Source organism: Plectropomus leopardus, chromosome 10, assembly GCF_026936395.1.
Source record: "Plectropomus leopardus strain MGB_pleo_1.0 chromosome 10, ASM2693639v1, whole genome shotgun sequence".
Classification (NCBI taxonomy): domain Eukaryota; kingdom Metazoa; phylum Chordata; class Actinopteri; order Perciformes; family Serranidae; genus Plectropomus; species Plectropomus leopardus.
The window spans coordinates 36,918,990-36,941,451 of NC_142185.1; the positions used below are offsets into that span (position 1 = coordinate 36,918,990).

Genomic DNA, 22,462 nt, shown 5'->3' on the forward strand with positions numbered 1-22,462 from the left:
TTAATACACTTTACAGAATGATCTCCTCAGGTGTTTAGAAATTTCTTTCATTTTCAATCCGTATATGATTGGATTACAGAGAAAGTGATACACAATCACTTGTAAAGTCATTATTAAATGTGCAGTTTTGGGGAAATCTGCTTCCAGTCGAGTTTGAAGTACATCATAAGCACTCAAACAGGAAAAGCTGATGAGAACCAGCAGATGAGCTGAACACGTCTGTGCAGCTTTTCTCTGCACTTCTCTGCAACTGCGATTCGCTATTTGAAATATTCTTGTGTATGTAGACAGTATGAAGAGCACAGGGAGAGGCAGAAAAACCACAAAGAGAATCAGACCGTATATATTCAGCAGTGTCGACCTCACACACTGAAGTTTGGAAACTGTACTGTTGCAAATTATTCCTTTTAAAGTGAAGTTACAGAGTTTTTTCTTAACATTCAGGACAGGGACCACTGCATTATGACAAAGAGGCAGAAGCCAAGCCAAAACCAGGAAAACACTGACAGATGTCTTTGTCATGATATTCGGATATTGCAGAGGTTTACTTATAGACACATACCTGTCATAAGCCATGACTGCCAACAGTAAGAACTCTGAACCTCCTAAAGAATAGTAAATATACCACTGAAAGAGACATGCTGAATATGATATGATCTGTTTTTCAGATAAAAAGTTAATCAAAAGCTTTGGGTAGACTGCAGTGCTGAAAAAGACAGAGTTGATTAACAGAGCAGCAATAAAAATGTACATCGGCTCATGCAGGGATTTGTGAACCACTATGATCCACACAATAGTGGAATTACAGAAAATTATGAGAATAAATGCTACAAAAATGACCACAAAATAAAGATATCTGTATTTCTGCACTTCCACATGACCATCAAAAGTAATATATGATACATTAAATGTATCCATTATAGTTCTCCAAATCAAAATGTTGATTAATAAAACAGGTACATTACTAGAAATGTTGTTTCATTCATTCAGTCCTCAGTACCTGACCTAGACGTGCACAGGTGAATTCGATATATGATGAGTTTGAGACTGGGAGAAGTTTTAAGGTTGTTTTAAACCTCAATGGAGCTAATTAAATTCTCCAAAGGAAATAATACTCAAACTCTAGAGGCCTGGACTCATGGATATTGTTTGCAACATATCAACATGTCTTCCTCCAAACTTGTCAAACATCACAGCTTGGTCAGTGGACTTTCACATCTACTTGTGACACTCTAGACATATCAGGTCAAGTCAGGTCAAGTCAATTTTATTGTCACAACATATTATTACATTGTCAATTTACTCACAGGAAAAAAAAGGAAAAACTCCCCCCAGAAAACCCTATAATGGGAAAAAAAACAGTAGAAACCTCAGGAAGAGCGACTGAGGAGGGATCCCTCTGCAGGACAGACAGATGTGCAATAGATGTTGTAAATAACAATTAAATTACAGTAGATGACAAAAAGACATATAGGAAAGAGACAGACAGAAAAAAGAGGAAAAGAGTGAAGGGGGGCTGCACATCAACAATAACGGTAACGATAACATTTAACAATCGTAATAGACATAAAATCAATCATGATAATTTATGGTAGGTATTAGGCGACTATCAAACAAACAAACAAACAATAGTCGCCAAGAGGCTAAACAGGGGAAAACTTTACCTGCCGGACGCGCTGGCTCTCCAATAAAAACATCTCTCAGCGCTGATTTATGCGTATTTATTGCTGCTAAAAAACACAATCGGTGAATGTTCCCATAGTCCATAAAAACAGCCAAAAATGTCCTGAGATCATGCGGTCAGCAAAAGTACGACTTCCCCTTTCACCCTCTCAGTTCCCACATTCACCAGGTGAATAGGTGATTTCAATACTCAGCTGATGCACCACCACGTGACCCACCACCCTGTATGTAACCATGGCAACAAACCTTAAAACAATACTAGCTGGCGCCTACAGTAGGTTTAAGCAATGGGTTAAGGTTGTGGTTCAGTTTGGTGGCACATGGGCATGGACAGGCTTTAGTGTCCCAGAAGCTATCACTGCCCTCGTCAAATTCTACTTCCAGGACTTCTAACTATGCCTCACAACTGAAGAGTACACCACAGTATGGCAGCACAAGAAATAGGTATCATGGCAGGATGCACCATCCCCCAGCTAGACTTCACCACGGCCATGGAGGTCATCATCAGAGCCTCCCAATGGGTGATCTTCATCTCCCTCCCATCAGAGTGCACATGGATGATATAACCACATTCACCACAACCAAGGCAAGCACAAAATGAAAAGCCTCAGGACAACATTGAGTGGGCCTAGATAAAATATAACCAAGCAAGTCCAGGAGCCTATCAGTGGTCAAGTGGAGGCTGTTAGAGCAGCATTTCTACATTGGCGAGAAACCCATACCAACAATAACAGAAAAGCCAGAGTCTTGGATGCTGATATGATGCCACCCCCAAGGGCACAGATCAAGTAGACCAGCTTAGGCAGAACATCAGCAGCAGCCTTGAGAGTATCAATAAGTCCCTGCTCCCTGGCCAGTTAAGGCTCAGGTGCCTTCAGTTCGGTCTCCTACCCCCAGCTGCTGTGGCCCCTGACCATCTACAAGGTCCCAATCTCAAAGGTTGAGAAACCTGAGAGGTTGATCATCTCATTAGCCAAAAAGCGGCTGGATCTTCCCAGATGCTTTAGCAACATAGTAGTGTATGGAAGAGGCATCCTGGAACTTCCTGTGTCCAGTCTTGCGGAGGAGTTTAAGTGCTCCAAAGTAAGGCTGGAAATGATGTTGAAGGAATCCCATGACCCAAGTGTTGCCCAGACAGTTCCTACTCTCTCAGCTAGAAGGAAATGGACCCCATCCGCAGCTACACCGCAGGCAAAGTTGGCCCTTAAGCCCTGGGACATCGTTATCCATGTACAACAAGGGATGGGAGGTTTCTGCCTTGAAGAAAGCAGACCATTTCAGTGCCAAGGTCTTGTCATTCAGGAGGTGCGCCGGCAAAAGCAGGCAGCAAGGTGTGTGAAGGCTGTCCCTCAAGCAAGGCAAGGACAGTAGATAAGATGGGAGGGAGTTGAAAAGAGGAAAGTCTCCTGGAGGGAGCTGTAGGACATCCTACAGCTCCCTCCATCCTGCTCCTACCAGAGAGTTTGTCTTTGAAAGTAGAAAGCATACCAAAACAGGGGTCTGTCGGACTCCAGCCAGTCGGGGAGTGGAGGATTTGGTCCTTCTTACTTCACATCTCCTACGTCATAGAGCTTACTGTGTCCTGGGAAGATGCTGTGGAGGAGGCCTACGAACACAAGAGCCTTAAGTACGCTGAGCTGGCAGCTGATGCTGAACAATGTGGCTGGATAGCCAAGGTTTGCCCAGTGGAAGCTGGCTGCAGAGACTTTGTGGGAAAGTCAGCTACCAGGCTGCTTACGGACGTGGGAGTCCGTGGGCCAAGCCCAGCGCCAAGCCATCAAAGTCCTCTCAAGTGCAGCTGAACAGGCAAGGTGGTGGCTCTGGATGAATAGGACAGACCCATCCTGGACCCCAAGATAACACCAACAGCATAGAAGGGTTGAAAGCCAGGGATGGGCACACCCTGGGATGCCTGGTGTGGTGTTGCCGATGAGCCTTCTGGAAGTGTTGAGGGGCGATAATCGAAACATCAGTGAAGGATGCTGCCCACCTGATGACTCCAATGAGACTTTTAACATCAGCATGAATAATGTGACAAAAGATCAATGAATTTTCTGAGGGTTTATGAGAAGAGCTTTTGGTATTTGGTACTTATGTTTTTGTTATTGCTTTGGTATCTCACTACTTTGCCATTTTCAGGTGGCACCCAACTCGTTCTAATTCCAACTCTTCTCATGATGACACCCCTAATCATGACGTTTTAAGTTTTAGGCCCTGTCAGCTGTTTAAGCTCCAAGATGCAGTTACCGTGATGTCAACAAATGCACATGTGGTTGGGTAAAGCTGCATGATTGTAATGATTACACCACAGCGTGGAACATCACAATGGTTAGGTTTAGGGAAAAGACGCACATGATAAGGTGTAGATAAAAAAAAGCACACATCCACACGGAGAGTGAACTCCGGACTCCCAGCTGAAAGTCAGGTGTTTTTGGGACCCATCCACCTCCCCACCTACTGCCCTATAAGCGTACTCATGCTACTTACATTGCGTGGTTACTGGCAGTGTTACTACCTGACGCTATCCTTTCGCATTTCCTGCGCACACGACCGGTTCTGTCTGGCCGTGTTCTCAAGTAAAGCCGCCAGTGCACGTTGCATGTTGACACATCCGGTGCCCTCCAGCTGTCTGCCAGCGTATAATAACAACGATACTGGCTCTGTCTGAGCGTGCTCTTGTGATGGCGCCCTACTGTGTTCTGATTGAATGCAGGAGGTGGACTTTGGCATCTCGATTTGACAGGTTCGGAGTGAGAACGGGCCGTGGTACCCCGATGTTGAAGACACCAGAAGATCGTGCAGCAACCACTGAGCAGCTCTTCAAAATCAGCTCTCTAGAGTTTGATGAAGTTATTTACCAGTTCTCGGCAAATAGTTTTAATGAGATCCATGGAGGCCGAAGCAATCTGATAAAAAAGAATAATGAACGTTCAAAAGACTCAAACAGTTCACTCTGTGAATTCTGGAGATGAACACACTCTGAGTGTATGTTCAGGTCAGGTAAATGAAAAATACTCTCCAGTACAGGTTACATGTTTATTCAGTGACTGCTATTTTTTATGTTATTTCATTGCATATAATCTACATTTTCAGTATTTAACAACCTTCATGGATGCTAGGTTAAATATAACGTATGTAACTCTTGGTGGGCATGTTGAAGTTAATAAATACAAATATATTTATTTTGCGACCATGTTTGCAGTATATATTCTAATAATCTGCAGTAATTCTACTATAGTGTACCTTATTTGTGTTCACAAAAACCTCCATGAGCCGATGTACATTTTCATTGCAGCTTTGTTACTGAACTCTGTCCTTTTCAGCACTGCTGTCTACCCAAAGCTTTTGATTGACTTTTTATCTGAAAAACATATCATATCTTATGCAGCATGTCTCTTTCAGGGTTTTATATTTTACTCTTTAGGAAGTTCAGAGTTCTTACTGTTGGCAGCCATGGCTTATGACAGGTATGTGTCTATATGTAAACCTCTGCAATATCCAACGATCATGACAAAAAGAACTGTCTGTGTTTTTTTGGTTTTAGCTTGGATTTTGCCTGCTTTTCAGGTCGCAGTGTCAACAGTATTTATTGCTCAGATGAAACTGTGTAGATTTATTCTAAAAGGAGTTTTTTGCAACAATAAAATTTACAAACTTCAATGTGTGATCTCAGGAGCACATCTTGTACGAGACGTGGTCGTACTGCTTAACGTTGCACTCGTCCCTGTGCTCTTCATACTCTTCACATACACAAAGATACTGATAATAACCTATCGCAGCAGTAGAGAAGTGAGGAAAAAAGCTGCACAGACCTGTTTACCCCACTTGATAGTTTTGGTAAACTTTTCCTGTTTGTGTGCCTATGACGTCATTATCGGTGGACTGGAACTTGATTTTTCAAAAACTGTGCATTTAATAATGACTTTACAAATTGTTTTGTATCATCCACTCTTTAATCCCATAATGTACGGACTTAAGATGAAAGAAATTTCTAAACACCTCAAGAGGCTGTTCTGTCCGGCCAAAATGAACTAATGCATCAACACTGATTAGTTTCTCTTTTTTGCTGTAACTATACTGAGGAAAAGTGACTCCTCGGGATCAGCTGTTTTGTTTAATATCAGAACTTAATACTATGACGGATGCACAGTAAAGAATAACATCAGCATGAACAATGTGACGACTGATCAAGGAATTTTCAACATCTGTATTTTCATTCTAGTGTGTCATCCCAAGTTTTGTTTGAAATTTGTTGCTTTAAAATATTGTTTTAATATCACACACACACATTAACACACAAACAATTGGATTGGATTTATTTTCCAAAAGTATCTGGGTTTTTTTTTGGTTTTGTTGGTTTTGTTTTTACCTCTAGTGTGTCTTTTATGTGCAATCCGTGGATTATCAATTAAACTGCCATTCTATTGTTTTAATAATTAATCAACCTGATTTTGGTTCATTCTATTTAAAAATGATTTTTTTCTGCTTTTGCAAATGAACTGTTTACACCAAATGGCAGTGCCTTCTTCAGCTGAGATTGCAGCATCACTTTATTCGTGTTTCTGAGTAAAATCCTGTTTGAATCCACTGAAGAGCATTTATGTTTTGTAACAGTTAAAAGATGAACCTTGAAAAACTTACACAGTGGTGGTTTTGGGAGAGATCATCTTTTTATTGGATATGTTTTTCTAAAACTTTCAGACATAACTTTGAAGAAGTAAGAAGCAAGAATGAGACATTTAACTATTTATAGGCCAAAAAAATAAGAAAGCAGGACTCTTAGCTGATGAAAATGTCTTATTTTAATGGGTCCAGATAAGGTGATAGTAATTGGAATTTGAATTCCTGTATATTAATTATATTATTCAGCCGTCTTTGTTTGCTAACTTTATCTAACTTAGCACACAAAGCTAATGTTAGCTGACATTAGTTAGCATCTTAACTTGAAACAAACAACGTTGTTTTTACAATTCTACAACTTCATTTAGCAGACGCTTTTATCCAAAGCGACGTACAACGCAAGCCAGAATTTAGACTTAAGGAAAAAACCCTTAGTAAGTGCAAAAAGTGCTTCAGGTGTGATTGGTCACAGGTATTGCCGTCTAGTGGCAGAAGAAGTGCCGCACAGCCCCCCTTATTGATCTTTGATGGATTCAGCGGCTCATGTGGTCTTCCACGCTGTTTTATCCATATCTGACATCTCTCTTCTGGGGTCTTCAGTTTCAGGAAGGCGAAAAATTCGACACCCTCTCAATTTTTTGGTTTCGGCTTTCAGACTTGCAGGTCCTGTACGTCAGCAGGTCCTTTGACATATTGGCTCCTGCTGAAAGATTGGCAGGCCTCCCGCGCATAGTTACGGTTGCTAACGTAGGAACTGACCGTGGCTGTTCTCGGGAGGGGCTTCGTGAAGTGTCAGTTTCAAATAAACTGTTTCGAATCATGAGGAGTTCATTAAAATCTGACCCCTGTAAAAGAACAAAATGGACAAAAATTGCACAGTAAATGCAGAACGGCTGATTTTCTGTTTGGTTCGGGGTACGGCTCCAACAGACTGCGAGAGAGCGTGGTCAGTGTGCAGGCATCGTCCGGCTGTCCCGTGTAAATTAACAACGTCAACAGTTCTGTCCCGCAGTGATCCATGCGGACATGAAAGGTGGTTTTTGGCACCAGGATCTTACGCCGAAAGCGCTGCAAAAGTGGCAGTGTCTGACAATTTCGGAATGAGAACAGGCTTCTTACTTTTAGCATAATGACCTTAAAGGCGACATTTCAAGTTAAAGAAAACAACCCAGAAAGCAACTTTTGGTTCTTACTTCTTACTTCTGTTTCCCTCGTATTAAAGTCTCTGGGTTTTTTTTATGGGTTTTTGGTAAAATGCCTTAAATAAGGTCTGTGGTTAACACAGGCTAAAGACATTTTGTTCTGCAAAATAAAATTTTAGATTTATCAGTTCATAATATTTTTCGATTGTGTTTTAACATGTTTTTTTACTGTTTGTAGTGGTGCGACTACAGTGTCGTTGGTTTGTAGCCTAACAATAGCTTTTTGCTTCTGGAGATTTCAACTACGCCTCAAAACACACTAAAGTGGTGTTTATCTGTGAAGATTATCATGCTGGTAAAAATGTGTAAGAATATTAAACTTTTGTTTGTCACAGAGATTATTTTTGGCCATAATCGAAAAACCCATTCAAATAAGGTTTTTGACGAGGGAACCACTGCAATGCTAACTTCCTGGTTGGCCTACAAAAATACGTCATCCTTTCACCGCTCTATTGTGGGAACGTTTTTTAAAAGACGTCTTCTGATCTGTCACCTCCCAACATCACAAAAACGTCCTCAGAATGCTGCAGTTATGTCTCAGTCAGCATTTAACCTTAAAGGGACATTAGTTGAAACGCTAAACATCCTTAAAACGTTCTTTTCCCACTGAAAGAAAGCCTTTGGGTCTCCTTCCACTTAAGTTCAGGCCTCCAGAGTTTGATGAAGTTGTTTACAAGTTAGTTGTTTTTGGTGAAGACTTTAAATGAGGTCCATGGAGGGCCAAACGATCTGTTAAAAAAGGACCATTCAACAGACTCAAACAGTTCACGCTGTGAATCCTGGAGATGAACACACTCTGAGTGTGTTTTCAGGTCAGGTAAATGAAAAAGACTCCAGAACGGGTTACAGTGGCTGTTCTTTTCTCTGTTGTTTTCCTGTAAATAATCTGCCTCTTGTCTTTCGGCTTTTTAATAACCTTAATGGATGATGAATTCAATGTAACATATGTGACTCTTGGTGGGCATGTGGAAGTGAACCGATACAAATATGTTTATTTTGTGATCATATTCATAGTATATATTCTAATAATCTGCAGTAATTCTACTATAGTGTACCTTATTTGTGTTCACAAAAACCTCCATGATCCGATGTACATTTTCATTGCAGCTTTGTTACTGAACTCTGTCCTTTTCAGCACTGTTGTCTACCCAAAGCTTTTGATTGATTTTTTGTCTGAAAAACAGTTAATATCTTATTCGGCGTGTCTCTTTCAGTTTCATATATTTTACTCTTTAGGAGGTTCAGAGTTCTTACTGTTGGCAGTCATGGCTTATGACAGGTATGTGTCTATATGTAAACCTCTGCAATATCCAACGATCATGACAAAAACAACCATCAGTATTTTTCTGGCTTTAGCTTGGATTCTGCCTGCATGTCAGGTTGCAGTGCCAGCCGGTTTGAGTGCTAATAAAAAACTGTGTAGTTTCATTTTAAAAGGAGTTTTTTGTAAAAATACAGTGTACAAACTTCAATGTGTTATCTCAAGAGCACAAATAATACATGATATGGTAATTCTGCTTAACGTTGCACTTGTTCCTATGCTTTTCATATTATTTACATACATCAGAATACTTTTAATAACCTATCGCAGTAGTAGAGAAGTCAGAAAAAAAGCTGCTCAGACATGTTTGCCTCATCTGATAGTTTTAATCAACTTCTCCTGTCTGTGTGCATATGATGTGATTACAGTTCAGCTGGAATCTGACTTTTCAAAAACGTTAAGTTTAATAATGTCTTTACAAATCGTAATGTATCACCCTCTCTTTAATCCCATTATGTACGGACTAAAGATGAAAGAAATTTCCAAGCACCTCAAGAAGTTGTTCTGTCAAGCCAAAATGATCTGATGTATTAACACCTCTGTAAAATAATAACAGGATATTTTATAAATGTATTTTAATTATTTCTATGATGAATGCACATTAAAGAATATTGCATCACCGCATTGTTGTTTAAAAATCACACATCTTTATTTGATCAAGTGGTTGAAGTTTCCCTTTTCAGTTTTTAGATGCATTTTTTGGTCATTCATATGTAAATCACTAAAGCATAATTATGTTTCCTGACATTGTTTAAAAACATAAAAATCATGATGTGTTACTTCATTTTTTTTCATTTACACCCAAGTATATATGAAAATATAGCTAAGTTTAACGTCCCAAAATAGAGAAGTCTCTTTAATGAATTACAGCACAACAGAACATTGTGGGGAGTTTTTATGACTTTTATTTTAAAAGGGAAAGGCCACTGAGAGTAAGCTCTCTTTTACAATGATGGTATCGTGATATATAGAGCAAGAGAAACACACGTTACAGGAAACATCAACAAGTTATAAAACCATGGAAGAATCAAAAGGTTGCAATATGCAAAGACGAGGACATCAGCATAGGTGAGGACAATTCACAGAAAACATGCGTATTCACTGCTCTAATTCAGTCTAAAGGGATTAAAGGCTGACAGCCATCCCTCTCATACAATGTGACATATGAATATCATGTATTAATGTCTGTGTGTTTATTCATGAGTTTATAATGGTTAACAAAGGAAGATAAGTGTTAAAGTTGTAGCTCTTGCTCTGGGTTCATCTTGAAGTTTTACCAGCCATTATCATAAGAGCAAATTTCTGTAATTCATCCCAGTAAAACGTTTCAGTCAGTGAGCAGGAGGTGATTACACGTCTGTGCCATTTAAAACAAAATAAAGTTCATCAGTCATTACTTTTGATTAATACATCAGCATTTACATGTGGTAACTATGAGGTTCATCTGCAGTGTGACAACACAAAGAGCGAAACACTGACACCAGAAAAACCACTGGCCCGTATGGTCAAAAACATGTTTTGTGAGTTCATAGTGACCTTGACCTTTGACCCTCAATAACCAAAATCTAATCAGTTTATGATTAAGTCTAAGTGGACTTTTGTGTCCAATTTGAAGAAACTCCTTCATGGTGCCCTTGAGATGTCACATTCACAAGAATGAGGCAAATGCAAGGTCACAGTGACCATGACCTTTGACCACAAAAATCTAAAGTTTATCACTGAGTTCAAGCAGATATTTGTGTCTGGAAGAAATTCCCACTAGGTGTTCTTGAGATACTGTGGTCACGAGAATGAGGCGGATACAAGGTGATAGTGACCTTGACCTTTGATCTCCAAAATCGTATCAGTTCGTCGCTGGGTCCAAGTGGACGTTTGTGCCAAATTTGAAAAAAATTCTCTCAAGGTGTTGTTGAGATAACATGTTCGACAACTGAGTAGATACAAAGTCACTGTGACCTTGACCTTTGATCACCAAAATCTAATCAGTTTAGCGTTGAGTTATAGGGAGTGTTTGTGCCAAATCTGAAGAAATTTCCTCAGGGTCTTGAGATATCCCATCCAACTAAACGTCTGTCCATCCTCAGGAACGTGTTCTCTCAAGAATGTCTTGAAGTGATTTCATCACAAACATTCACTTGGACTCATGGATGAAGTGGCCTTGATCTTGGTTGTCAAAGGTCAAGGTCACTGTGTATTGCATCCATCTATTCTTGTAAACATGTTATCTCATAACCACCTTCAGGGAATTTCTTCAAATTTGGCACAAATTTTCCTTCATACTCAAGGATGAGGTGCTCAGATTTTGGAGGTCAAAAGTCAAGGTTACTGTGACTTTGAAATTGTGGCACTGTTGTGAACTTGATATCTCAAAAACACCTGAAGATAATTTCTTCAGATTTGGCACAAACATCCACCCTGAGTCAAGGATAAACTGATTCTGAGTTTGGTGGTCTAAGGTCAATATGACCTCATGCGACACATTCTTGATCACACAGCATCTGAAGAACACCTGAAGGGAAATTATCTAAATTTGGTATGTATTTATCCAGTTGGACTCAACAATGAACTGATTAGAATTTGGTGGTCAAAGGTCATAGGTCAAGACCACTGTGACTTCTTTTGCCGCATTCTCATAAACATGATACCTCGAGAACACCTGGAGGGAAACAATTACTTGGACTCAAAGATAAACTTCTTAGATTTTGTTGGTAAAAGGTTAAGGTCACCGTTACCTTATCAGTCTCTTTCTCATGAATATGATTTCTTAAGAACACCTTGAGTGAATTTCTTCAAATTTTGCGTAAATGTCCACGTAGACATAAGGACGAAACTGATTAGACTTTGGTGATTGAAGATCATTGACCTTGTGTCTGTCTCATTTTTTTCGGATGTGTTATGAAAAGAAGGTCCTGACAGAATTTCCTAAGATTTGGCACAAACATCCACTTAAACTCAACAATTAAAGTGATTACATTTTGGAGATTGAAGATCAAAAGTCAAGGTCACTGTGGCTACACAAAACATTTTTTGGCTATGACTCAAGAATCCAAATGCAAATTCTGACAAAATTTCACCCAAACATCTAACAGGATAAAATGATGAGACAATGACATTTTATATCCAAAAGGTCAAAATTTAACTGATATCATCACGTTTTCTGTCTGTTACTCAGCGCCATATCTCAGGAACAGACGGGGAGACATTTGATGGGATACTGAATTGGTGACACTAATCTGTAAACTGCTGATTGATCTTCTATTTGTGAAGCGGCCATGTTTTCACTGACGTGGATGGAAACTGTCACTTTACTGGTGCGAGGTGGCGTACAGCTACAAGGCCTTAATTCTAGTTTATTTATGAGACAAGTGTGGATAATTATACTTTTAACTATTTCATTTTACTTGGTTGACCACAAATTAAACTGAGAAAAAAGGACACATACACACAGCACAGGACTGAAGTCAGGTGTGAGTGGTGTTAAAATCCCTCGCTGCTCACATCCTAACGGGCGACAACAATAAAACTACCACAGCCGCTGCAGTCGGAGTCATTACAGGAGAGACACTGCAGCTGTCAGAGCTCTCACTCAGTGATCAGATCAACAAATATGGAAACTTTTGTTATTATCAATACTTTGGTTGAATCTTAAAATTTCATATATGTTTAGTTTGTGTTTGCGGTTTAGGCATCTTTTCATTACATTTTTCTGCATCATGCAGTGCTTGCTTTTTTCAACATGCATAAAAAATGTTAGATTTTGCTAATACTGCAAGAATTAAGTCTTCACTTTACGTCTAAATATTAATTTAAACATTTACAATGCTGAGGGAAAACAGTTGACTATTTTTTATAATGTTTTTCATATGAAAGATTTGCAAGTAATGATTAACAATGATGACTCAATGATATGTTGTTCTGCATGTTGTACATTTACCTCCGGGCAGATGGATTTCTGCACCTGTTTTTCTGTAAATGCAGGAGGTAAGAATGCTGGATTCTCACTGTGTGCCTGAAATGTGATCACACTCCTTTTCTTCTCTCTCTCCTGTTTGTTCTTTGAATCTGTTTTTTGCTGCTCTGTTGTCCAAACATGAGGAGACACAAGAGACAGGATTAATGTGTGAAATAATAATGATAAGATAAAACATACAAAAACACTGTAATGTAAACAGTTTGATAAATAACCAATCAATCAACATCATTTTAAAATGTATATGAAAATAACAGTGACATAAGGGGGTAAAGCAATTTCATGAGGTTTTAATCTAAGGGAAAGACAGAGTCAAAGGGTAAGTTTTGAGTTGTTTCTTAAAGATGCAAACAGAAATACTGTTTAAGTCAGTAAATACACTCAAAATAAGATAAAATAAGACTTTATTAATCCCACACTGGGGAAATTCAGCAGCTCAGGAGTCAGAAATAGAAAAGAATGCAAAAAAATAAGACTTTTGAGTGCAAATGACAAAATGCATATGATATAAAATAAAAAAATATATAAAATCTATATACACGATATACAGCTTTAACTTACATGTTTATGATTGATAGTTGCACAGGATAACAGAAATACATGCACGGTGTGTGGTATATTTACTGTAAAAATAAAATAGAAATAAAGCCTTAATAACGTTATTGCACAGTAGGAAGCAGCATGACTTGTTTCAAAGTATAAATACAAAAATAAGTACATATGTTATGTGAGTATTTCTGATGACTGTGGAAAAATAGAATGTGACTGTATACTGTGAGGTGGAAATACTGCATATAAAGCGGTCATGTTGTAAGTGGTGGGTGCAAAAAAAGAGGCTAAAATATTTTAAAAAACAAATTAGATGAAATAGAAATAAGAAAATATAAAGTCTATTTAAGCTATCTGCACCATTTACTTATACAGATACTGTATGTTTATTTATGTTTACTGTAAAAATATTATAAGACTCAGGTCGGTGTTGCATGCAAAGTTTTTCACTCAGTCTTATTTTTTTACTTTTCTGTGATACTGAATATCGTCAGGCACAAGTGTTATGTGCAGCCGAGGCAAATTAAATGTGTGCATGTGTGTTTCAAGTCTCGTTAAAGTGTGTTTTAAAACTGGACAATTTGCTAAAAACATTCTCGTTAGGACGACTTGTCGTCTGGCTCTGCTCCCTGCTGCTGCTGCAGCGCTGCAGCTGTGCAGACATGAGGAGCAACAGCAGCCTGAACCCTCTGCACTTTGAGCTGACTCTGTTTGCAGACCTCGGGCCCCTCAGATATCTGTTCTTCAGCCTGAGTCTGCTGATCTACGCGACCATCGTCTCTGCTAACGCGCTCGTTGTTCTCACGGTGTGTCTGCACAGGTCTCTGCACCAGCCCATGTATGTGTTCGTCTGCAGTCTGTCCCTGAACTCTCTGTACGGCTCGGCCGGCTTCTTCCCCAGGTTTCTCGTGGACCTGCTGTCCGACTCGCACCTCATCTCTCGCTCCTGGTGTTTCCTGCAGATATATGTGATTTCCACCTCTGTGGCGTATGAGGTGATGATCCTCGGCGTCATGGCCTACGACAGATTTGTCGCCATCTGTCAGCCGTTGCATTATCACAGTAAAATGAGCTTTAAGACGATGAGACGTCTTTTATTTTCTGCCGTGCTCTACCCTGCGTGTGCTTTTGGCTTCTGTCTCTATCTCACGCTTCGATTGCCTCTTTGTGGAAACAAACTGCACAAACTTTTCTGCTCCAACTGGCCGGTGGTGAAGCTCTCCTGCGTGGACACGACTGTGAACAACCTGATGGGACAGTTTCTGGCCGTCACCACCACCTTCCTCCCGCTCCTCTTCATCCTCTACACGTACCTGCGCATCCTGCTGGTCTGCAGGAGGAGCTCGGCTGAGCTCAGAGGCAAAGCGCTGCAGACCTGCCTGCCTCACATCGTCACATTCATCAACTTCACTCTATCTATTTTCTGTGACCTGTCGCTGACTCGATTCCAGAACGGTAAAATGAATCCAATCATCGTAGTTGTTTTGTCTCTAGAGTATCTGATCATTCCACCGATCAACAACCCTCTGGTCTACGGCCTCAATCTGCCTCGATTAAAAGAAGCCATTTTTAGGTTTTTGAAGAGTTCAGCGGCCAAAATACAAAACTCAACATGCACAAACAGTAAACAATAAAGCTTTAAAGCAAAAAATATGCTTCCGGTCAATATGTTCATCCATAGATTTTGTTTGCTATCAGATCTTTGACTAGAGATGAACTCTTTTGAATAAAAGCAACTTGGCTTGATTTCTTCAGGAAAGATAAATGGGAGGGGGACAAGGTCCAAATAAAAAAAAAGAAAGGAAAAGTAAAACACAAAAGTGCTAAAAAAAAGTTTTTTTCTGTAACATAATTTGCAATTATAATTTTATATGTAAATAATTAAATTATAAATAGAGTTTTCTGAATTTTTTTCCCCTAATTGGGGAAAAATAATTAAATAATAATTGGGTAATATTTAATAATACAACATGTATCAAGTCACAAGTCGTCACATGTTGCCTCTTTGTTAGTGGACTTCTGCGTCTACATATCACGCTCTCGGTATCCTTCGGCGTCTGCTGTTGACGCTCCGTGATGTCACATGGTGGGATTATACTGGTTATGTTTAAGCAATAACTGCACATAGTAACCAACACTGGGACATCAACAAGGATCAATAAGACACGTCAATAAGAATATTCCCTTCTTATGTTCTAAAATGCTTTTTGATCACAAAAGGCAACTGGTTCACCACGCAGAAACGAAACGTCATTAAAACCCAGAATAACACAAAGTTCAAAACCCTGTGAGACATTTTGCTTCCAAATTCCCACAAAACATCAAAAACCTGAAAGACCATCAATCTGCCAGAAAAAGCAGCATGTATCTATATAATGTTTTTTTACATTTAATGTTTGAGAAATAAAGATGGACAAAACAGAAATGCCCAAGTCAGCATGCGCGTTTTATGATGGCGTTGGTCGCCATGTGCTTTTGTTGCCTAAACATAACCACGTGCAGCGTCATCATATCATGTGCTCGTGTTGACATCAATGTAGCGGCGTCTCGAACGTCAACAGCAGACGCAGAGCGAAACCTAGAACGTAATATGTAGACATGGAAGGTTGGGGTCTCGTGCTGAAATCACCTCAGAGCGGCGGTACCTGACGGCTGTGGACTGAGAACGGGCCGGTACACTGAGCAGCACACACACACACACACACACACACACACACACACACACACACACACACACGTTGTCAGATCGTTCCTCCCTTTGGAGTGTGTGTGCGCAGGCAGCAGAGTGACGACACCACTCGATAAAAGTTGCGCCTCAGTCTGCTGCCGGCGGGGAGGCGGCGTGTTTTTGTGATGTCTTTATGAGCTGGACCACCTCAGGACTGACATGAACATGTTTCACTGTAATTTCGTTTGCTGATATTATGGAGCACAAACTGAAGTCTTTTCATGATGGTTGAATGAAAATGAAACACAGTCAGTAAAAAATGAAGAACTTGTGAAAACGGAGGTCGAATCGAGTCTTGATAACTCGGACACGTCTCCTCTGTTTGAAAATGTTCAGTTTCTTGTTCATTTTTCCACCAATTTATTTGTGAGTTATGACAGTTATTATCAGGTTAAACTGTTTTATGTTTTTGCTGAAATATATTTGTAATAGTTCATGTTTTCCAGGTCATTTTTATCCTTAATAACTCGTTTTTGTCCTGTTTTTATCAGTTTTTTTCTCCTCCCTCCGTTCTTCAGCCTGAGTCTGCTGATCTACACGACCATCGTCTCTGCGAACGCGCTCTGATTCTCAGGCAGTTTTCTTGTAACTCTAAACTAATTCCTTGTTTTGGGTCACTGCTTGTGAAGTTGCTCGTGGTCCTCTCTGGGTGTTTCTAAAGGGTTAAATGAACGTTTGTAGGTGTAGTTCAGCTGTGTTGGGTGTGTTTCTGTCCTCCGTCCCCGTGCCTGCTGCTGCTGCAGCGCTGCAGCTGTGCAGACATGAGGAGCAACAGCAGCCTGAACCCTCTGCACTTTGAGCTGACTCTGTTTGCAGACCTCGGGCCCCTCAGATATCTGTTCTTCAGCCTGAGTCTGCTGATCTACGCGACCATCGTCTCTGCTAACGCGCTCGTTGTTCTCACGGTGTGTCTGCACAGGTCTCTGCACCAGCCCATGTATGTGTTCGTCTGCAGTCTGTCCCTGAACTCTCTGTACGGCTCGGCCGGCTTCTTCCCCAGGTTTCTCGTGGACCTGCTGTCCGACTCGCACCTCATCTCTCGCTCCTGGTGTTTCCTGCAGATTCATGTGATTTACAGCTACTCAGCGTGTGAGCCTCTGATCCTGAGCGTCATGGCTTATGACAGATATGTTGCCATTTGTCAGCCGTTGCACTATCACAGTAAAATGAGCTTTAAGACGGTGAGACAGCTTGTCCTCTTTGCTGTGCTCTACCCGGCGAGTGCAGTGGGCCTCTGTGTCTATCTGACCGCCCGCCTGCCTCTCTGTGGACACAAAGTGCACCGGCTCTTCTGCTCCGTGGTGCAGCTGTCCTGCGTGGACACCACCGTCAACCGGATCGCAGGAAGTATATTCACCGCAACGACCACCGTCCTCCCGCTCCTCTTCATCCTCTACACGTACCTGCGCATCCTGCTGGTCTGCAGGAGGAGCTCGGCTGAGCTCAGAGGCAAAGCGCTGCAGACCTGCCTGCCTCACATCGTGTCCTTTATCAACTACTTCCTCTCTATTTTCTTTGAGCTCATGCTGAGCCGTTTTATGTACAATGAGGTCGATCCCATCATTATCGCAGTTTTATCTCTGGAGTTTCTCATCATTCCTCCCATCAATGACCCTTTAATCTACGGCCTGAATCTGCCTCAGATCAGAAAAGTGATTTTTACAGTTTTTACCACACATGCAAATGGGGAAAATCCCAGAAACATCCCGAAATCCCAGAAACATCCCGAAATCCCAGAAATATCCTAAAATATAGGAAAAAATCTTTGATGAGTCCTAAGATCCTAGAAACTGCAGACACACAAAACGGCTCCTGATGCATCATCCCAAACACAGTAAGCAATGAGTGAAATTAACCCAGTGAAACTTGGAGCGACACACTTTTCTCGTGCTGCTTTCAGACGTCTTTCACAAGAACTGAACCTTTGAACCCGGAGCAAATTAGTTTGATTTGTTTCAAAAACATCAGGGGAAAAAGACAGTGAGCAACTTCATAAGAAATGTCCCAGAAATTGCAAGAAATTAGTGGATTTGAAAATGTATTTTTTTTAAACCAAGTAAACAATATCCAGAGAACTACATTTATAAATATCACAATTATAGATTATATATAATGGTATATTCTTTATATCATTTTCTTTTCTGTGTGTTTATTTATTTACTCATTGCTAATCTTGAGGAAATGTGTTTGGACTTTAAAAAAAGTGAAATGATTCTTGCTAAATTCGGGATCATTTCTTGTTAAGTTGCTCATTGCTTTCAGCTCTGTTTCTGAAAGAAATCAAGCTGACCGACTGTTTTTTCTTGCCGTCCTGCTGCAGATTTCTGGGCTGTTAAATGATGTCCTCCTGTCTGCTGATGCTGAGGACACGACCCTGTCCTGAAATGTCCTGAAAACAAGTGAATTACTATTTAACTTCTTCCTTTTGATGTCTGATTAACTGTCTGAGAAAATGTTTGACTGCAGTCTCAAATTAAACCACCAGGCGGCAGCAAAACTGCTGAAACTGTGTCTCTTCAGTCAGAGCTGCTGATGTGTGTAACTCGTCTCACTTTCTTAATGCTGCTTAATGCACAACCAACATTTAAATGCAACATCTTTCGTTTTTGCTCCCATTTTTTACAGATTTATCTGTTGCATTGTGTGAAAGTGTCCTTTAATTTGACCGTCCCAAGACTCACCTGTGTGGTAACAGTGTGAAATCAGACTCACCTGTGGGTGGTTTATCTTGGAAAAAGAAAAGTGCTCACTAACAAAGATTTTTAACAAATTTCCCTCCAAAGTTTGAGAGAAATATGCGTGCATTAAAAAAGTCTTTGTTCATTAACTTAAACGTGTGAAAAAATGGAGCGGAAACATAAGTGTTGAGTTTAACCCTTGAAAAGTTGGAGCGACTTTGCTTTTTTTGTGCTGCTGTCAGATGCCTTTGACAAGTATTTAACCCTTTGAAACCTGGAAAAATTGGTTAGATTTCTGTCAAAAACATGCGAATACGGCAATGAGCAGCTTGGTGAGAAATTACCCTGAAATAAAAAACAAGTAAGTAAAAAATACAAAAAACAAAAAAATCTGAAAAGCCAACAAAAAGCCAACAAACGAACAAACAAAATTGGAAAATTAAATAAACAAATAAATAGATTAAAAAAACAAGGAAATTACCTTAAAATTATATTAATTCTGCAAAACAATTTTCAAATACAAAATTATGATAATTACAAACAATAATTATAAATATAGTTCTGTCTACATTTTCTCCTTGATTAAAAGAAAAAACAAGTCTACTACTTTAATCAGAAAAGTGACGTCCAACGAAGCTTTAAAGGGTTAAAAGCTGAACTTAAACCCTGAAATAGCCCTTTGAAGAGGACCGGCCACTTAACCGAAATGTCCTCAGGCCGACCGTGTCAAACTGCAGCTGGTCCTCACAAAGATAGAAAAACTTTACACACACGCAAACACACACACAAACATACACACACACACACACACACACACACACAGAGGGGCAGAGCCTGGAAACAAGGTTTAATGTATCTGAGCTCTACATGGTACTGATCTACAGCTTTGCTTTACACAATCTGTATTACACCATCACTCTCTCTCTTACTCACATACACAAGCATGCAACTAACACACACACACACACACACACACACACACACACACACACACACACACACACACACACAGAAATCACATTAACCAGCTGTACATGTTTATCTTGATGCCTTAAAGCATGCCCCCCTTTTCTGTCTGCCCCCCACCACACACACACACACACACACACACACACACACACACATATACAAACATGAAGCCCCCCCCGCTCTCCTGTGGACTCATGGGAGTCTGCCACACATTCTTTAGTGCACACTTCATTGTGATTCAGTGATTCAGAGCAGCTCATGGCCAAATAAGACGAAAAGCCCTGCGCTCGCTCCGCACCTCAGCTGACACACACACACACACACACACACACACACACGCACACACACACACTCTGCTCGTCTGGATTTATAGACAGTAAAATGAGTGGATGTGAGCGGCTGACAGATATTTGTTTGAGTCAACATGTCGACGTGGAGCAAAGTTTTCAGCTGATTAAGGATTCTCAGGTCAGGAGAGACGTCCTCATGCTGAGCGTCTCTGTGAGGACGAGAGTCTGCTGCTGCTCAGGATCGTCTTTATCCTTCATCCTGACCCATAAGTCACACGCTGCGGTCACGTGACGTCTGAGGGTCGAAGTTTCCGGGTTTGGAAGTCGTTCTTCAGACTTGTTGGTGTTGATGAGCTTTGAGGTCGTAAAATGGAAAAAACGAGACTTATAATGCTGCGAGAGTTTAAACAAGAAGCTGAGAGCTGTTTACACTTTATTCATATTCTGATATATTATTTGATTTTTAAAAAAATTATTTAATATATTATCTATTATATCTTTTATATATTACATTTTTATATCTTATTTCTAAATTAAATCTCTGTGACTCTTCATGGACAGCATTAACACCATATTACACTTTACATGTGATCAAAAACAGATATTTAATGTGAATTAATAAAAAGATCAATAAAAGGAAAAAAACTAACCAAAATATATCTTCTTTTTTTTTTCTTTTCTTTTTTTTTTACATATTTTTACAAGTTAAGAGCTCATGAACATCCCTCCAAAGTCATAATTACATGTGCAACCCGTGCTGGGCTTTATGTAAATGAATGACAGCAGTTGTAACAAAGCTGTTCCTGTAGCGCTTCGTCCTTAACCCAGGTACGTTCAACCCAGGTACGTTCAACCCAGGTACCTTCAACCCAGGTACGTTCAACCCAGGTACGTTCAACCCAGGTACGTTCAACTCAGGTACGTTCAACTCAGGTACGTTCAACCCAGGTACGTTCAACCTTCACCCAGACGGAGCTGAAATCCTCAGAAAGAAGCCGGGAGTTGTCACTGTAATGTGACTCGCTATCGCCGCAGCTGATAGGTGGGCTCGACGCTCTGCTGTGACTCACCAATCAGGCGACTGGACCAGGTCACAGTCTGACTCAGTCTGGTCCTGTCTGTCAGCGTCAGACTGCCAGACCATGACACCAAGGAAAGGATAAAACGACTCAATAAAAGCTTGATAAAACAGTGTAAACACGCTTTGTCCAATGTGGACGCTCGACAGCTTCCTCAGGCCGAAAAGACGCTGGTGTCCCCTCCTGCCGCAGCCTCACGGTCTGCTTCCAACCTGAGCGAGCTGTCGATAATAGTGCCAAGATTTTCATAAATGTCAGAAAGCATGAAACAGTGTCAACAAGTGACAGTAAAAAATAATTATTATATATATAATTATATTATTTTAAGATATATGTAATAAAATAAAATAATATAGGAAAATATAAATTAACTGTAAACAGCTCTCAGACTCTTGTTTTGCATTAAATATCAACCCATAGTCCACTTCTAATATTTTAACATCATAATTCATAATTAAAGATACAATAAAGGGTTAAATAAGGTGCCAGAGTGCATATAAAAAAAACAAAAATAAAAAACCCGAAGCACTTAAATAGAGCTTGTTCTTCTGAAGGAGGATCCCCCCTCCTAAAATCCTAGAGACGCCCCTGCTGTCAGCAGGAGGTCTGAGAGGAGGTGAAACACGGAGAAATGACTCCTCATGTGGGAACCAGAGATTGAATGTAAAGATTTTATATAGATTTATATGATCATCTGAGACGAAAGCAAAATAAAAATAAAAATTCCCCTCCGAAACAAAGTGATTACTGGCGACGCCTGCCTGCTGCAGACGCCTGTCTGTGAGGAATGAGCTTCCTGTTGTGCGTCAGGAATCCGCTGCGTCAAGGTGACGCACAGAGACAGGTAAACACCGGAAACTGACCTCGACTTTAGAATAAAAACATATTTACATTTAAAGACATTGTTATAAATATATAATAATTCTGTAACATATTTTCAAATATGTAATTATGATACTTATAATAATAATTATCATTTTTTCCATTGCTATTTTCTTTTTTCCCTAAAAATCTTTCCTTACCTTTAAAAAAATAATAATTTTATAAATCTACTTTTTTGTTGTTACAAACATTTCTTACCAATATGCTCATTCCCTTCCCCCATGTTTTTGAAAGAAATTGCACTAATTTGCTCAGAGTTCAAAGAATAAAATACTTGTAAAAGGTGTTTGAAAGCAGCACAAAATAGTGACGTCGCTTCAGGTCTCAAAGGGTTAAGTATGGGGTTCATACATATGTATTTTTTGTACACAATGTTTATGAGACTGCATAACTAAATGGATGAATTGCGTAAATCTACTTTCTGTTACAACACTTTTATATGTAATGTTGCTTTTACATTGAATGAAGAAAATGTTTGTAACTTAAATAGT

The 22,462-nt window shown here is 39.9% G+C and overlaps 5 protein-coding genes across 5 annotated transcripts; 4 read left to right on the plus strand and 1 right to left on the minus strand.

Moving 5' to 3' along the window:
• Nucleotides 1-918, minus strand: LOC121964580 (olfactory receptor 13C2-like). Its single transcript, XM_042514784.2, has one exon. It carries the CDS (start codon nucleotides 916-918, stop codon nucleotides 1-3), a length of 918 nt encoding a protein of 305 aa, XP_042370718.2.
• Nucleotides 919-4,605: 3,687 nt separating this feature from the next.
• On the plus strand, nucleotides 4,606-5,718 carry LOC121940760 (olfactory receptor 13C2-like). The gene has a single exon (XM_042483460.2). It carries the CDS (start codon nucleotides 4,606-4,608, stop codon nucleotides 5,716-5,718), a length of 1,113 nt encoding a protein of 370 aa, XP_042339394.2.
• A 2,544-nt stretch (nucleotides 5,719-8,262) lies between these two features.
• Nucleotides 8,263-9,352, plus strand: LOC121966395 (olfactory receptor 6N2-like). The gene has a single exon (XM_042516496.2). It carries the CDS (start codon nucleotides 8,426-8,428, stop codon nucleotides 9,350-9,352), a length of 927 nt encoding a protein of 308 aa, XP_042372430.2. The 5' UTR covers nucleotides 8,263-8,425.
• A 4,652-nt stretch (nucleotides 9,353-14,004) lies between these two features.
• LOC121966394 (olfactory receptor 6N1-like) lies at nucleotides 14,005-14,979 on the plus strand. The gene has a single exon (XM_042516495.2). The coding sequence runs from the start codon at nucleotides 14,008-14,010 to the stop codon at nucleotides 14,977-14,979; it is 972 nt and encodes a 323-aa protein (XP_042372429.2). The 5' UTR covers nucleotides 14,005-14,007.
• Nucleotides 14,980-16,831: 1,852 nt separating this feature from the next.
• LOC121938408 (olfactory receptor 6N1-like) lies at nucleotides 16,832-17,821 on the plus strand. The gene has a single exon (XM_042481651.2). It carries the CDS (start codon nucleotides 16,835-16,837, stop codon nucleotides 17,819-17,821), a length of 987 nt encoding a protein of 328 aa, XP_042337585.2. The 5' UTR covers nucleotides 16,832-16,834.
• Nucleotides 17,822-22,462: the final 4,641 nt, after the last annotated feature.